This window comes from Tupaia chinensis, unplaced genomic scaffold (genome assembly GCF_000334495.1).
Source record: "Tupaia chinensis unplaced genomic scaffold, TupChi_1.0 Scaffold000528_1, whole genome shotgun sequence".
Lineage (NCBI taxonomy): Eukaryota > Metazoa > Chordata > Mammalia > Scandentia > Tupaiidae > Tupaia > Tupaia belangeri.
In genome coordinates this window covers 6111899-6130429 of record NW_006160041.1, presented here as the reverse complement: position 1 = coordinate 6130429, position 18531 = coordinate 6111899, and the positions used below count along the sequence as shown (strand labels likewise).

The 18531-nt window shown below is 37.6% G+C and overlaps 1 protein-coding gene across 1 annotated transcript in view; it reads left to right on the top strand.

The window, feature by feature from the left end:
• Positions 1 to 17827, top strand: part of GTF2A1 (general transcription factor IIA subunit 1) — a 50035-nt gene extending 32208 nt beyond the window's left edge. Inside the window, exons 6-8 of the mRNA XM_006157106.3 lie at positions 3134 to 3454; positions 10153 to 10242; positions 14150 to 17827. Coding sequence (XP_006157168.1) covers positions 3134 to 3454; positions 10153 to 10242; positions 14150 to 14257 — 519 coding nt within the window. The 3' untranslated portion in view covers positions 14258 to 17827. The remainder of the gene's footprint in view (positions 1 to 3133; positions 3455 to 10152; positions 10243 to 14149) is intronic.
• Positions 17828 to 18531: the final 704 nt, after the last annotated feature.

The window sequence follows — 18531 nt, the reverse complement described above, 5'->3', positions numbered from 1 at the left end:
AGGAGTAAACAATGCAGGCATGACTAGTTTCATGATGCTGGTGGTTTTCTGAAAGGGAAGGGAGTGTTAGAACCTTCACTTTCCTTTATTGCCAGTGTCCAAGGTATTACTGAGTCCTATCATCCTTTTATTGGGTTGCAGTTTTGCCATGTTTATAGGTTCTTAATATATTTATAAGTAGTTGTCTCAATCTTTTGTCATTTTCTTAGTTCATACTATCATAATTTGTTATTAAAAATACTGTATTATCTTTTTTTTACTACATACGCACATGCTCACACAAAGAAGGAAAGAGAGTAGCACCCTTGACAAGGTTTTGTTGCACCATCATCCCTTTTCCTTAGCCCTCCAGCTTCTCGGGAACCTGGGCTCCTATGTGCATGTGTACATCCAGAGTGTTTTCAGGCTGAACCAGGCATCTTTGGTCAACTATATGGCTTCCAGCCTTGCAGGGCATGTGGCTTTACCACTGCACCACAGTGACTAGGCATGTATTACCCTCTTAACTAATTTCACTGCCTCTAGCCTTATACCCTCTTAACCTGACCTTTCTAAAAATCTTGAAGTCCATAATGACTTCTCATTACCTGTTGGAAAAAGTCTAAATACCATAGAGAGCTTATAAGATCTTTTGGGGGATCTTGTTTCAAACTCTGAACTCTTCAGATTTATTTCTTGTCATGCTCTCAGTTACTTGCTTTAGCTGATGTTTAGATCAAAGTTAACAAATAGTTACATTTACGTGTCTGCCATTATCATGCAGTGTGGACAAAGATGAAAGAGAGGAATGGTTCTTTTCGTGGGGAACGTACATACTTAAAAGAGAGAGACACAATGTCAATAGAATAGTATGGTAGAAACAAGATCAGAGCAGTAATATTAATCCAGCTACTTGTAGCTTTCCAAAATTATATGCTGCGGTCACTTCTGAGTTTCACTTGGTGGTGGTCTTCTATTTAGAATGCTGCCTTTGGTCTTTCACCTTACAACCTCTACTTCTCCCAAACAAACCAACTAAAAAGAAAAGCCTGGCTAATCTCCTTAAAGTACAAACAAAAACTTAAGTATTACCTGTTGGGAAGGCTTTCTGACCATACCTTATCTGCTAAGCTGAATTTGGTGCCCTTTCCTGTGTTCTTAAAACACCATGTCATGCTTCTGTTTCATGTTTTAGTTGTTAGGGTTGTCACTGCTTTATTTCTTGTGTCATTAATCTATGATCTTCTTTAAAAGAAATTCTTTGTCTCCTTGAACCTAATGGCAAGTAACAGTCATTGAGTGCTTTTTATTTAAATAACTATAATTGCAAACATGTTAAATTATAATACATGTAGTTAATATTTGTTCATATGTTCATTTTGAGTTGTGATTTAGTTTAGAATCCTCAAGTGCAGAACCTGGAAGAAACTTTCAGAATTATTCAATATGGTGATTTCAGCTGTGGTTGCATGCTAAAGATAACCTGGGAGCTTTAAATACAACTACAGCTTGGGTATCACTTATCCAAGATGCTTGGGACCAGAAATATTTTAAATTTTGGATTTTTTTTTTTTTTTAACTAGCAGGTGCATGCACTTGCTTGAGAGAGAAGAATAGTTATTTTCTTGGGAAGCTTACATACTTAAAAGAGAGAGAAGAAATGTCAATTAAATAGTATGATAGAAGCAAGATCAGAGCAGGAGTATTAATCTAGCTGCTTCTAGCTTTCCAAAATTATATGCTGCAGTCACTTCTGTGTTTCACTCATGTTATTCTTCTATTTAGAATGCTGTGGTTGTTTAGAATCCGAGAGAGAGAGAGAGCATGCGCACATGCACGAACAAGTGCGAGTCAGCACTCTTCACAGGGGGTGGTCATGTCACAATCCCTTCTCTTCCATTTTTCCTTTTAGAATTTTGGGCAAGCCTGGTGTTTCTCGAGTCACCAGGTCTGAGAGTTGAACTATTCTGTCAGTCATGTGGGATCCAGCTCCCTTACTCACCACACCACTAGATGGCATGGATTTTTTTTTTTTTTTTTCGGGGTGGGAATATTTGTATGTATATAATGAGATATTGGGCATGAGACCTGAGTCTAAATACCAGATTCATATTATGTTTCATGTATACATTATACATAGAACCTAAAGATAATTTTATACACTATTTTTGCATTGCAGTGATTTGACTGATTCTCACATGAAGTTGAGTGTGGAATTTTCTACTTCTGACATCATGATGTTTAAGCTTCAAATTTTAGTTTTGGATTTTGAAATTAGGAATGCTCAAGTTAATATAGTTTTCTTTCTTATTTGTGATGGAGTACACATGCACACACATATAAGAAAGAAGTTGGGAGAGAGGGCACCCTCCACAGAGTTTGTCATACTATGATCCCCTTCTTCCAGTCTTACAGCAAGTTGGATTATAGACACTCATATGTGTGTCTGGCCTGCTTCTGACAGATCAGTCCAGGGACTTGAACTACAGTCACCTTGTAGGACCTGGACTCCCTGAGTAGTGCACCACCATTGTGCTAAAGAGCCAGCCTCTGTAATAGCTTTTATCTCACCAATTAAAATAATATTAGGGGTGGGGCCTAGGTGCCAGTATTTCCTTTTAAGTCACTAGGTGGTTCCAGTTTATAGCCAGGGTTGCCTGCCATTAGTCCTAGTCCAACAGTGAAATGACAGAAGCCAAGACTAGTTAAATGATTTGCCTCTGCTAGATCCATATCTGATCTGAGGCAAAATTATACCTGAGTCTTGAGATTTCTGGTTCAGTGTCCATGTCGAGGTATCATGGCATAATAGTAATAGCACAAGCTCTAGACCAGAAAGCCTAGCTTCAAATTTTGCCTTTTGGTGACTGCAAACTTGGCAAGGTATGAAACCTCTCCATACCTCGAGCAAACAAACTAGTAACTTGTATAACTCTTGGCCTTATGGTTAGCATATGCATAGTGAATACTCAATATATGTGAAGTGGATATTTAGTGTATCAGTTCACTAGTTAAGCACTCCTTTTGTACTGTGGTAGTTTTAATGATGTATGAGATGGTCATTTCTGATGAATTTTCGGAATTTGGGTCTGTTTCTGTGTATCATACTTTGATCTTTTTATTAGTTCCTAATATTGTTTTTCTTTTGCCTTAGGTACTGGCCCCTCTTCCTGGAGGGATTTCGCCACAGACAGGTGTCATCATCCAGCCTCAGCAAATCTTATTTACAGGAAATAAGACTCAAGTTATACCTACAACAGTGGCAGCACCTACACCAGCACAAGCACAGATAACTGCAGCTGGGCAGCAGCAGCCACAGGCCCAGCCTGCTCAGACTCAAGCTCCATTGGTGTTACAAGTTGATGGAACTGGGGATACATCATCTGAAGAGGATGAAGATGAAGAAGAAGACTATGATGATGATGAAGAGGAGGACAAAGAGAAAGATGGAGCCGAAGATGGGCAGGTTGAAGAAGTAAGTTTCTAGTAAAGACTCAAAATGAGAATCTACTCAGTCATTTTTTTTTTTTTTTTGTTACTTGGTGCCAAATTCATAAATTATATTCTGTTTTTTTTCAGAGGCTGTTAGATACTGTACAACATAGGATTTAAAAAATCGATTGTTCTAACTTTTGGAAGTTTCTTAGAGTGTTCTGGATATATTTATCTTTATAAATGTAGTTGTTCCATATAGCTGGTCATCAAAATCTAATTCATTGACTTATATGTTCATAATATGGCTTAAACATAAGACATTGGTAGAGTAGAGATATGGTTAAGATTTTGCCTCAGTAATTTAAAAGGCATGGCAACATTGGGGAATGAGGAAATTCAAGAAAAACTAAATGTGATAGATGTATTTAAAACTTTCTTTTGATCCGTGTTCCGTACCAGTTCCTTAGCAACCTTATTCACTCTTAGTGTGTACTTCTGGAAGCATATAAATATTTCTTTGTTTTCTTAAAATTCTAGCTTAGTTAATTGTGTCCAAATTAATATTTGTCCTACTGCAATATTCACTAATTGCCTTCTTCATTCTGAGATGTAATCTTTATCTTAACACACAATTTTCCTAAATTGTCTGACTGATGCTTAAAAAATCGTAGTTTATTAATAAATATCAAATAGATAGAAATTAATGATTTTAATATATTATTTTTTGAGAGAGAGAGATTTTTTGTTATAGGGTGTGTGTGCTTGCCAAAGAGACAGAAAGTGAGAAATCACCCTCTGGGGGGATGGTCACACCATAATCCTTTCTCCTCCATTCTCCTCTTAGGGTTTTGGGCACATACGTGTGCCTGGTACAAGTTTCAAGATGCTGAGTCTGGGACTTGAACCTCAGTTGACCATGTGGGCGTCTAGTGCTTTAATCACTATGCCATCTGCTGGCCCCTTAATACATAAATTTTTAAAAAATCTTGCAGGCCAGATGGTGGTGCAGTAGTAAAACAGGACTCTTGTTAGGCAGAACATGTGGGAAGGTTTCTAGTTTGCATGCAGAGACCTTACAGAGTACACTGGGCTTAAGCTGAGACTGAGAGTAGATTGCAGCATCAAGATCCTGTTAGGGTGCTATATCTTTGTCTGTGTCTCTCACTCATGGAATAAATAAACTTTAAAAAAACATACAAAAAAACTCATTACTTAATTTAAAGTGTCTTGAGTGCCTCTTTCCACTCTAGTCTTTTTCTGTTATCTGAATACCCATGCTCATGAATTTATTGTTTATTATTAACTTGTCTTATATTTTACCATATGTGTTTATATTTCTAAGCAGCATATTGTTTAATTTTATATGCCCATTTATAAAATAAATAGAATAATTATATGTGTATTCTTCCGTAAGTTTTTTTTTTTCTCTCAAGGTGATATTCTTGAGATCATCTGAGTTGTTGCTTATAACTATAATTATTTTTTTGGGAGCCAGAAATAAAACCAAGTCAGCCAAGTGGGGTCCTGCTCCCCTAACCATTAGACTACAATACCGGACCTTTTTTTGGGGGGGTGGGGGGGATGTCTTTTTGTCGTTAAAAGAGTATTTTTTTTTTTTCTCGATATAGGGCGCGTGCGCTTGCCAGACAGACAGACAGAAAGTGAGAAATTACCCCCCAGGGGGGATGGTCACGCCGCAGTTCCTTCTCCTCCCTTCTCCTCTCGGGATCTTGGGCACACATGCACACGTGCTCGGTGTGAGTTCTAAGCCACCGGGTCCGGGACATGAACCACGGTCGACTACGTGGGAGTCCAGCCACATAGCCATTACACTAACTGCTGGTTCCTAAGCTGTTAAGAGTTTTTAATGTTTTTAATATATTCTGGATACTAGTCCTGCTTTAACTCTAGTTAATGTTTGGTTACTATAAAGTCTGTTTACTTGATTTTTTTTTTTTTTTTTGAGAGGTTTTCACTTTAGGGCGCGTGCGCTCGCCAGACAGACAGAGAGAAACATAGAGACAGAAAGCGAGAAATCACCCCCCAGGGGGGATAGTCACGCCGCAATCCCTTCTCCTCCATTCTACTCTCAGAATCTTGGGCACGCATGCACACACGCCCGGCGTGAGTTTTAAGTCACCGGGTCCGGGACACGAACCGCGGTCGATTACGTGGGAGTCCAGCCACATAGCCATTACGCCAACTGCTGGTTCCCTGTTTACATGATTCTAATAGAGGTTTACCAGTTTTATTTTGTCTAGAATTTGCCTAGTGTAGTTTTTTACATTTTTTCACTTTCCAACTCTGGATCTGTAAGCTTTAGGTTTGTTTTTTATGAGTAGATTATTGCTATTTATGCCATTATGTTACAAAATTTTTTACATTAGCCTTACATATTCAGAAGGGAAAGAATAGTGTTTTCACAAATGGTGCTTGGACTGCTGAATATCCACATGCAAAAGAATGACATTAGATCCCTACCCTACACCATATATAAAAAGCTCAAAATGGGTCAGAGACCTAAATTTAAGAGCTATCTCTTAGAAGAAAATGTAGGGGTAAATCTTTATAATCTTGTATTTGGCAATCATTTCTTAGATCTGACATCAAAAGTAAAAGGAAAATGGTAGAATTTGTATGAAGAAAACTTTGGTACATCAAAGGATAATACCAAGAAAGTAAAAAAGATAACCCATAGAAAGGGAGAAAATACTTGTAAATGCTGTGTCTGAAAAGGTATTAATACCTAGAATATATAAAAGCCTCTTAAAGTTTAACAACAAAAGGACATCTCAATTAAAAAATGAGCCAATCCGATAGCCTAGTGTTTAGGGGAGGAGGACCTCACATGGCTGACTATGGTTTTATTTCTGGCCCCAGTGATTTGAAAAACACATGGGGTGCATGTGTGCCCCAAATCTCAATAGGGTGGAGGAGAAGGGATTGTGATAAGGCCATGCCTACTAGGGATGCTTTCTCTCTTTTTTTTTTTTTTTTTTCTTTTTTTGGGGAGGTTTTCGCTATAGGGCACGTGCATTCACCAGAAAGACAGAGAGAGACAGAGACAGAAAGCGAGAAATCACTCCCCCGGAGGGGATGGCCACGCTGCAATTCCTTCTCCTCCATTCTCTCAGGATCGTCCCGGCGTGAGTTTAAGCTGCCAGGTCTGGGACGCGAACCGTGATCAACTACATGGGAGTCCAGCAACATAGCCATTACGCTAACTGCTGGTTCCAGGATGCTTTCTCTTTATGTGTCTCTGCCTCACTCTGAGAAGTTTACATACCCTCTGCCAATTAAAATTTTTAAAAAGTGGACAAAAGACGTGAATAAATATTTCTCCCTAAAGAAGCATATATAGTAAGGGCCTAAAAAGATGCTTATTGTTAGTCATTAGAGAAATGCAAATCAAAATGAGATACCATCTCCTACTAGGGTGGCTATGATCAAAAAAGAAAGGAAAAAGAGAAGGAAAGAAAGAAAATAAATGTTGGCAAAGACTTAGAGATATTAGAACTCTGTGTATTCCTAATGGTATATAAAAATAGTGTAGCTGGTAAAGAAAACAGTTTGGTGGATCCTAAAATAGTAAACCATGGAACTGACTCAGCAGGGCCAGCAGGTAGCACACTGGTTAAGGTGTTGGACTTCTTTTTTTTTGGAGAGGTTTTCGCTGTAGGGCACGTGGGCTCGCCAGAAAGACAGAGACGGAGAGATAGAAAGCGAGAAATCACCCCCCAGGAGGGATGGCCACGCTGCAATCCTTTCTCCTCCATTCTCTTGGGATCTTGGGCATGCACGCACAGGCACCTGGCATGAGTTTAAGCTGCCGGGTCCGGGACGCGAACTGCGGTCAACTACGTGGGAGTCCAGCGACATAACCATTATTCTAACTGCTGGTCCCAAGGTGTTGGACTTCTAAATGATCAACCTCCGTTTGAGTCCCAGACCTGGTAGCTTGAAATCAAAGTGGACATGTATGTGTACAGGCCCAAACTTCTGACAGAAGAATGTAGGAGAAGGGCACTGTGACCAATCCCACTGGGAGGTGATTTCTCACTTTTCTGCTCTCTGTCTTCTTTATCCATGGAGTGCATGCTCACTATGGCAAAGATATTTAAAAAACACACACAGAAATGAAAACACACACAGAAATGAAAACAAGTGTTGAACAAGAAACTGTACGTGATTGTTTGCAGCAGTATTCTTTTTGATATCCAAAATGTGTAAACAGCCCTAGCATGAGGGCCAGCAGATGGCATAATGGTTTATGTAGTTGGACCTCCCATATGGCCAACCGTGGCTTGAGTCCTAGACCTAGGAGCTTGAAACTCACACTGGACGCATGTGTATGTGTGCCCCAAGATACCAGGAAGAGAATGGAGGTGAAGGGATTAAGGCATGGCCATCCTCCCTAAGGGTAATATCTCACTTCCCCTTTCATTGTCTCTGTCTCTGTCTCTCTCCCTGGCGAGCATATGCACCCTGAGGCAAAAACTGCTTACAAAAAAAATGTCCATCAACTGATGAATGTATAAATAAAATGTGGAATGTCCTATGGTGGATATTATTAGGTTGTTGAAAAGTCATGATGTATTTTTGAATAGAAAAACAGAAAAAAATATGTCATGACTTTTCTGACTACCTAATATTCAGCCATAAAAAGAAATGAAGTACTGATTATACTTCAGCATGATTAATCTTGAGACCATGTTAATTGGAAGGAGCCAGACACAAAAGATCACATGTTGTGTTCTTCATTATATGAAATACTTGGAATACACAGATCTGCTAAACCAGAAAGCAAATTAGTAGGTGCTAGGGGACAAAGGGGCGTGGAGAATAATTACTTAATGGGTAGGAGTTATGGTTGCACACACGATGAGTGTTCTTAGTGTGACTGAACCATACACTGTAATACGGTTAAAATGGTAAGTTGTATGTGAATTTTATCTCAGTAAAGTATACTATTTTTACATTGGTGCTATCTGTTTCAAATTAAAGAATACACACACCCAAGTGTGTGATTAGGTATAGACCCAGACTTCATATCATCTTGGTTTTCTTCCCATTTTCTTTTAAAAGAGGTTTTTTAGGGTGTGTGCACTTGAGGGGAGGGGGAAGAGAGAGAGACAGAGACAGTGAGAGGAAAAGTAAGAAATCACTTCCCAGGAGTGATGGCCATGTCTCAATCCCTTCTCCACTTTCTTCCCAGGCTCTTAGGCTTACACGCATGTGCTCCTGGCATGATTTTCAAGCCACTGGTTCTAGGACTTGACTTTGGCCATGTGGGAGTCCGGGGGGGATGTGCTATGCCATCTGCTGCCCTCCCCCCCATTTTTTTTCAGTGTGCTATAGAGCACATGCACTTGGCAAAGAGAGACAGAGTGAGAGTGTGAAAGCACTTCCCAAGGAGGAAGACCATCATGCATCCCCTTCTCCACTGTTCTCAGATTTTTTGGGTGTACACACACATGTGCCTGGTGTGTTTCAAGCTGCCAGATTTGGGACTCAAACCATACTGTCATCCCATGTGGGATCCAGTGCCTTAATCATCACATCACCTGACTGGCCCTCATTCTATTTTTATTTTGTCCTGTCTTTTTATTGATTAGGTATCTGAGTTATATCTATTCTGTCATGATTGAGGTAGAGTTTAATAGGACTTTTTATTTTGTGCTCTGATGAGGTGGTTTTATCTTGGCCTTTAATTCTCTTTAGTACCAAGAGTTCCTATTCCCTGCCTATTTTTTTCTTTTTAAGTTTATTTCTTCCATGAGGGCAAGAGAGACAGACAGCATCCTAACAGGATCCTGATCCTGGGATCCTCCCCCAGCTTCAGCTAGCCTCAGGTCATGGGCACGTGCATGGCTGGTATGTTAGGGAAGTCTCTAATTATGAATCTGGAACGTTCCTGTGTGGATTAGTCTTCAGAGCATTGTATTTTACTGCTGTATGGCAATCCACTCCTGCATTTTAAGAAATCTGAATCTTAATTCATACTTCTACTGTAACCATCATAATGATAATTATGATGATTTGTATTCATAGTTCTCATTTATTATAAAGATACCTCTCCAATTTTACTGCTTTTTTTTTTATATACTGTTTATGGTAAATAATGCCATTAGTTCAGGAAATCTTCAGATTTTCTTAAGTCTGCTTCTAGGCATCTTAAATACTTGTGGAGAGTTATTACACTAGTCTTTAAAAAACAATGGAAATAAAAGAACAGCAGATGGAATAATGGTTATGTTGCTGGACTCCCACATCTCTGACTATGGTTTGATTCCCAGACCCAGTGGCTTGAACCTTAAGCCAGGTGCATGTGCATGCATGCCCAAAATCCCTAGAGGAGAATGGAGGAGAAGGGATTACAGTATGGCCATCCCCTTAGAGGGTGACTTCTTGTTCCCCAGAAAGCACATGTGCCCTATGGCAAAAAACCTCTCTTACATTTTTTTTTAACAATGGAAATAAAGTTGAACACTTTTTCCAATTTATCTAACTTAACTATTTTAATTGTATTTAATTTCTTGTTGAAATTGCAGTAATGTTGCTAAGCTCTGCAGTTGGTTAATTATTATATTCATGATGAGTTTGTGTGTGTGTGTGTGTGTGTGTGCATTTTTTAAAGGAATATCAAGATCATTCTATTTCTTATCAATAAATATTAGAAGTGGCCTTAATAATAATACATGGGGTATAAGTAAATAAGTTCTCCTCTTTGATTTGTAGGAACCCCTCAATAGTGAAGATGATGTGAGTGATGAGGAGGGACAAGAACTCTTTGACACAGAAAATGTTGTTGTATGCCAGTATGATAAGGTGAGGATTTCATCTGCAGATTACTAACATTATTTCTGTTGTAACTTCTTCCCCATTCTGTCCTTTTTGTCTTAGTGAAACACTGGTTTTAATGCCTTTTGCATTCAGTATTAAACATTGTGAAAATATTGTCATAATTTTATTATTCTTTCTAATGAAGCATTTTTTAGCTTTACATTTGCAAAATAGGTTATGGAATAAATGGACAGAGTTATCTTTTTTCCGTTTAGACTGTTTCAGTTAATAAAGAAAGCAATGTCACCTTGGTTATCTTGGAACAGTAGCTCAGTGATTGGGATGATCCTGTTTTCTATTTAGCCTCAGCTACAATACCTTCCTTCAAACTAGAACGGTTTAATTGTCTATAACCTTTTTTTTTTAATTACTAAAGAAAGGACTAGGGCGATAAACAGGACTGAAAACTAATAAACAGGTAAGTTTTTATTGAAAATTGCTTAGAAATTAGTTTTGTGACATTGATAACATTAGGGAAATTTTAAATCAGATTCTGTGAGAATTAGCTATTGATTCCTTGTGTTCTTAATTCTACACAGAATGCTTCTTTCTAAGTATTTTTTTCTTATAGTTGCTGGCATTATTGTTAAGATTTCTGTTACCAAGACATTTAAAATTAGAATGAAAATTGGTTTTTGACTATGGTCATTAAAGTTATGATATACACTTTCAGTGAAAGACTTTAACAAGTGCTGAAAACTCCTAATAGAAGCAGTTGGATTTTATTTCTAACTATTCAACAGATACTCCTTCAACAAGTATTTATTGAGTGGGTGAATGTACTAGGCACTATTCTAGGCACTGGAGCTATAGTCATTAACACGCAAAACTGGTGCTTTGCCTGAATTTTCCTTTACAGATGATGAAAGTGTTATTATTTAAAAACATTTTTTTTAGGGAGATTTTTTTTTTTTTTGCTGTAGGGCGTGTGTGCTTGCCAGAAAAGGCGAGAAATCATGCCCCCTAACCCCCCGGGGGTTGGCCGTCCATGTGAGTTTCAAGCTTCTGGGTCCAGGACTCAAGCTGTAGTCAACTATGTGGGATTCCGGTGACAGTCATTATGCCATCTACTGGTCCCAAAAGTGTTGTTTTTATAGAAATATGCTAGGGCTTTCTTTTAAGGAAAATGCCAAGACAATGGATCTTACTTTTTAAAAATTATTATATTTTATTATTATTATTTTAATTTGACTAGAGAGAGACAAAGAGAAAGGGAGAGTGGAAAGCAAGCTGCCAGATACATAATTCGAACATTTGTTGGCCATGTGAGTCCAGCACTTTAACCACTTGGCACCTGCCGGCCTCTGGAATCAGTTTCTCTACTTGTCTGTGGAATTCCTATTTTATAGCTTTCCTCATAAATTTTTTTCTCTATATAAATACATTATCTTTTTTTTTTTCCAAGAGAGATTTTTGCCTTAGGGTTCATGCGCTCGCTGGAGAAACAGAGAGAAAGAAAGTGGTAAATCATTCCCCTGGAGGGAATGGCCATGCCGCAACAATCCCTTCTCCTCTTGGAATTTTGGGCACACAGCACACTAACTGACATGTTTTTCAAGCTGCTTGGTCTGGGACTTGAACCTGTGAGTCAGCCATGTGAAATCTAGCTGCCTTAACCACTATGTCACCTACTGGTCCCATGTATTTTGTTTTAGTATGTACAAAAAGTATGACTCTAGAAGAACATGTGAGAGTTTTTCAAAATCAAATATTATATATTGTTGCTGTTGTTTGAAATCTCAGAACACAGACTAGGATCAGTGAATGGAAGTAAAAAAGATAAGAGAGCTTGTCCCAAAAAGAACAATTTAATTTGAAATTCTTTGCCCCCACCTCTAATCACATTCAGGCAGACGCTCAACAACCATTTGCAAAGAATATGCCAGTGAGAATGCTTACACTGGGAGGTTAGACTATCGGATCTCAGGAAGTATCTGTTTCTGGTGAGCATTTCTGCATTATGACTGAAACAGATTGATTTTTTTTTTTTTAATTTGGAGAGGTTTTTTTTTGCGATAGGGCACGTGCGCTCGCCAGAAAGACAGAGACAGAGAGACAGAAAGCGAGAAATCACCGCCCAGGGGAGATGGCCACGCCGCAATCCCTTCTCCTCCATTCTCCTCTCGGGATCTTGGGCACGCACGCACACGCGCCCGGCATGAGTTTTAAGCCACCAAGTCTGGGACATGAACTGCGGTCGACTACGTGGGAGTCCAGTGACATAGCCATTAAGCTAACTGCTGGTCCCAAAACAGATTGATTTAATTAAAATAGTTATAGTATTGGACCAGGATTTAGGGATCACTTTTGTCACTTAATATCAGTATGTTGTTGGTCAAATCATTGAACCTCTTCTAACTATAATTTCCTGTTTCAAAGGTAAAAGCCTAAACAAGTAGATTTTGAGGTACTTTTAGTTTGTAGATTCAGGAGAACAAAGGGGCCTTCTTTGCAGGTGTGGAACTTGACCTGAAAGTTCATGAATGAATGGATGAAGGGGAAGAAAGTTGACTTCAGCTGATAAAGTTTTTTAACTCATGTTCTCTCCAGATCTAGGGAATCCAGACAGCTATAAACTGTAAGTGTTAGGCAAGGATGTATGTGCCCAGAGCCTGTTCTTTCCCTTTTGACTTATTAGTAGATGTATATCATTTTTGAAATCACATTCCTTCAGATGTGTGTTTTAAATACTGCTGTGTGTAAGGTTCCATGTCAGGTCTTGAGAAAACTGTATAAGGAGTTTTATTTTTATGGAAGAAATTAGTCATAATTATGTTGCTTACAAATAATGCTAGAAATGTCACTGGGAATTGAGTAGTTTGAAAGAGTGCTACTAGCCCAGGAGATTGAGAAACTTTGCGAAGATTTGTGATTTTTTTTTTTTAAGAATTACTATATTTTTTATTGTTTTAATTTGCTATAGGACATATGTGCTCCCTAGAGGAGAAAGAGAAATTGAGAAAGCAAGCCACTAGGTCTGGGACTTGAACTCCCATGTGGGAGTCCAGTGCCCCACCACTATGCCACCTGCACGGTTCCAGGATGTGGTATTTTTGAGGTGGACCTTGAATATATTTATGTAAACCTGGTAGAGGTGAAGCATTTTAAGAAAAATATTAATTTAATGAACACAAATAGTACTAAGCTGTAAGATAATACTAATTACAGATACATTTTAAAAACCTACTCAGTGAGGAAACCAGCAGTTAGCGTAATGGCTATGTCGCTGGACTCCCACGTAGTCGACCGCGGTTCGTGTCCCAGACCCGGTGGCTTAAAACTCATGCCGGGCGCGTGTGCGTGCGTGCCCAAGATCCCGCGAGGAGAATGGAGGAGAAGGGATTGCGGCGTGACCATCCCCCCTGGGGGGTGATTTCTCGCTTTCTGTCTCTATGTCTCTCTCTGTCTGTCTGGCAAGCGCACGCACCCTACAGTGAAAATCTCTCAAAAAAAAAAAAAAAACCTACTCAGTGAGTGAGATGGTTTTTTGTTTGGCTGGTTGATTAGTTAAATTAAACTTTATTAAGAAACTAATTTGCGGGGCCAGCAGATGGATTAGCAGTTACATCACTGGACTCCTGCATGGCCAACCACAGTTTGAGTCCCAGACCTCGTGGCTTGAAACTCATGTTCAGAGTGTGTGTATGCGTGCCCACGATCCCAGGAGAAGGGATTATGGAGTGGCCATCCCCCTAGAGGGTGATTACTCACTTTCCCTCTCACTCTCTGTCTCTCTCTCTCTCTCCAGCCAGTGCATGCACCCTAAGGCAAATACCTTTAAAAATAATAGAAGAAACCAATTTGCAAATGCAGTATCATATAAGACAAAAGTTTTATGTCTTTTCATGGATGAGTTTATTGTTTTTCTGATTGTATCTTTTTTTGTTTTTAGATACATAGAAGCAAAAACAAATGGAAATTTCATCTCAAGGATGGCATTATGAATCTTAATGGAAGAGATTATATATTTTCCAAAGCCATTGGGGATGCAGAATGGTGAAGAGTTGCTTCTTTTATTTTATAAATAAAACAAAAGAAACTTAAAAAAAAATTAAAGCGGACAGTTTAAAACTTGGGACATATGCCAACCAAAACTTCACTTCTGCATGTCAGAAAAATGCAGTAGAAGCAAAGCTACTGGAACAAAGATAGACCTTGACAACATAGACACTACTTCTAACTGGCAAGCCATGGAACTGTAGCATCTGGGGTTGTTGGGGTGGGGGGATTGGGGTTTTGTGTAGGAAAACCATAATTGATAATTTTAAATACAGGTACCTGCCATCGGTAATTAGCATGTAAGGCTTTGTCTATATCTTTCTCCAACTTGGGTTCAATCCGAAGATACTTGTTGGAATGAACTGAAGAAGCTTCCCTTTTGATAGATTGAACTGAAATTGCTTATATGTATGTGGTTATATTTGGTAAAAATTGCTCGTGAGCTTTTTACAAAAGGGTAAGAATTATGGTGTTGAATTTTAATTTACTTGTCTAAAGAAACAATTTAGAAAATCTCATAATAGGTCTTAAATATTTTTTACTTGCTATTCTCCCTCAGCAATATATACCTCTTCCTTCCCTGCTTTATGAAACATCTATTTAAGATTTAAAGGAAGTAATCAATCAGTAATCACAGTTGGAGACAAAATTTGACCCAGGAATGGATTTTTATTTTGATTAGATATTTATACTTATGAAAGATAACTTGAAGACTGAGGTCTTGTCCGAATTGAGTTGAATTAAAATAACAGCTTTAATATCCTTAAAGAGAAACTATTTGTTTCTTTTAGTATCACATCTTAAAAAGAAACCCAGATTTGGCCCCTCAGGAGTACAGTTTTATTTCACAGTTACCATCCAGCTGAACTTGCGTACACATGAGTATACTATCTAGCTGAAATTGTGTACATGAGTATATGAGTCTCTGTAGATTTTTCTGTTGGGCTGAAGTTTGTTCTTATGTATGTGTTTAACATTCAGACAACATTGTGCATTGATTGAAGCATAGGGTGGGCAGGAGGTAGACCTGGATTTTATTAAACAATTTAGTAATTATAAAAGTTTCTTGTGTTTACTAGTTAAAAAATGAAAAAAATCTCTTATTCTAATTGAACAAAAACTTTTAAAGCAATTTTGTAATTTGAGGGGAAATTTTTGGGTTTTGGGGGGGATGGGTTACTGAGTACATATTTACCTCTTTGATTTGGTGGGCCTTCCAGGCCAGTGATAATATAGATATGGCTCCAGTTTGCACATTGGGAAGAAAACATAGAAATTTGACTTGTATATATAAAATGATAGAAATTTAATATGTATGTGAAGAATGCCTAGCTCTGGATTCTGAAAGGGGCTCCAAAGAACAATATGGCACTGCTGTGTTCGGTGTGAATCAGCTGTGTGGGAGAGCTGCAGGAACACTTCTCTTCACCTTGGTGTTCTTATAAACCGATTTGATTTTACAGGAGAAAGTTGACAGGTTTAAGTTACTTGTATATTGATTTTTTTTTTATCTTCGATTTTTGTCTTTTATTTGCCTTTGTGTGTTTCTAGAAGTTAACACATAAACTCTCTAAAGTACATTGCAAAGGAGAAAACTGTGAGCCATTATATTGTATTCTTTCCTTTATTTTTTTTTTTTAAACACAAATTTTTAAGCTTCTTGAAAAAGGCTAATAGGTTTTTGGTTTGGATTTTTTGTTTTGTTTTTTTCTTTTCCTCTCCCTATGTCCAACCCCACTTGCCAACTTGGTCTCTTTAACTTATATTCTGAGCTTTTGTATAAATGATGGTGTTTAGTGTTTTACTAGTTAGGTTTTATTTAGATGCCATAACTGATGATACAGTTTTTATTTTGATTTTATTAATTTAGTTTTTTTGAGAGGAAGTTTGTTTACCCCACTACTCTCAAAGCACACAGTTACTATTATTGTAAGACTGGGAGAAGAGGAGAGGGAAGGGAGTAAAATCACAGAAGTCCCGTTGTTGAGTTGTCCTTCAGTATTGTTGCTAGTAGATTTATATTTACTCAGTGAAGAAGTCAACCACCTGAACTACCTATAAAATGGAGCAGTGCTGCAGTGTTGCTTAAATGAAACCCTTTGGCTATCTAGTAGTTCTTACGCTACTGAAATTTGGATTACTGTATGATACTCAGCTCTTAGGCCCTCTGTAGACATTCATTTTCATAGTAGCTTGTATACTGGCCTGTTTTTATAACTTTATTTTCAAACATGAACAACCACTGCTTTCAAAATGACTCACTATGGTTATTTTGAAGCAGGAAATAACCATTTGTATTTTGCACCTGTTTATTGCATATTATGACATACTGAGCAAATACTTTTCTTACCAGTGCCAGTTACTGCAGCTAGGCCTGACAGATGCTTTTCTTTGACCTGTGAAAATTCTGAAAGCTGGTCCAAACAACACTGCATACCAAATTGTGCTCTTACATGTTAATACATTGTGTTTCTTTTTATCAGCATGTTCTGGGTTTTATTATACTGGCTTTGTTATAAGAATGGCATCTGCTTATCTTTTATTGTACTTGAATTCTTAATCATGCTTTTAACATTGTATTTAACAAATTACTATTGCATTAGGTTTCATTAAAATATCATTCCTTTGAAAAGACAAGGAATTCCCACTTTCAGGATTTAAGAATGAAAGTAGTATATTTACCCAAAGGGGGGAAATAGGGCAGACTTGATATAATGAAAATATAATGGTTTCAGAAAAGGATTTGTTTTGATTTGCACAGATGGCGAATGGCACCTTTAAAAAAATTAACAGTGCTAAGGAAAATTTACACAAAATCACTAGATAAAATATGGAAATGTGTGCCTTTCAGTATACGAACTCTTGCTTGGTGGTCATTTGAGTAATCAGACCACTTGAATGGCTGAGAGCACATTTAATTTCTGTGGAATGCTACATAGGGCTAAAATACTCTTATAATGTGCAATTAGTTTCTAGAGTGAAATGTCTGTTATATGAGGGGGATCTTCATACTGGGCTTTTGTATATTTTAAATGTTCACATTTCTTTTTGTTTATTAAATGCCATCATAATGTCACACTTACACTGTTGCGTCTTTTAATGTCAGATCCACTCTGATGTGATTCTTCTAGGATTACATCAAGATTTGAGCAGTGTCTATAGTGATTAAAATGTGTTTTTGACAAGCATATTAGATTGCGGTTTTAGAAATAAGAACATTAAAATATAATAGCTTTTATATAAAGATTTTCTTTTTCTATAATGAATATCAAGAATTTGGTTTTCTTTTTTTCTGGCTTTTATGGGGGAAAAAAGGCGTTGTCTCCCTTTAGGAGTAATTTTTGATTATCTCATAGCAATACTGTCACCATTATTTGAGGTAAATACACCTTGGTTAGGAAAACAGGTATAACTTCCTCTTGGGAGTTCCCTTTATAACTTAGCATTTTCTTCCACTTAAGAAAATTCCTATATTTTCAGATGATTTCATCTTGAACTTTTTTGAGCTTTTGTGCAATGTAATTTTATTGATCCGCCTTTGTACATTATCATTTCATTACATATGTCTGTCTCCTACCTGTCTGAATCAGCAATAGCAGATTTTTAATTCCTTGGTTAAAAATAGTTATGTTTCCTCATGGGTTTATGTTTTACATTTTAGTCCTCTATTATGCTATGGGAAATTACTCTGAAATTTATATTCTTCCCCATTTAAGCCTGCCTTAGTCTATCTTCTGTCATTTTCTATGGTTAACGGAAGAACACACCAAACTTAAATGTTTTTATTTTGAGGAACAAAAGAAAATTTTCTTCTCTTTGAAGGGAAGAACTACATTGAGTTATTAGTAACTGCTTGCAGTCAAGGTTCCTGAATGGGTCCAGTATGCATCAGGGCTACAGTTTGGGGGAGGGGCTAATCCTTTTTGCTGTTCTGAGCTACTATTGTCAACTGCTGTTGTACATACTGTTATGTGTAAGGGCGTAAATATATTTATTATGTTTGTAAAATTCATTTGTACAATTGCAGATCAAGGTTGCTCTTCTGTGATATACGGGATATTATGTTTTAAAGACCATCTTGGAATACAATTAGAGAACTTAGTATTTTGATGTACTAAGACCTATTTTAAGTTTAATATTTTACCTTTGCAAAAACTTTAATTAAAGATGTTATTTAAAAAAAAGTAATGTTGCTTGCTTTGCTTACTATTGTATGACATTGTTATATAGATAACTGAATAAAATTATACAGTTTAGAAAGGAAAGTGCTTTACA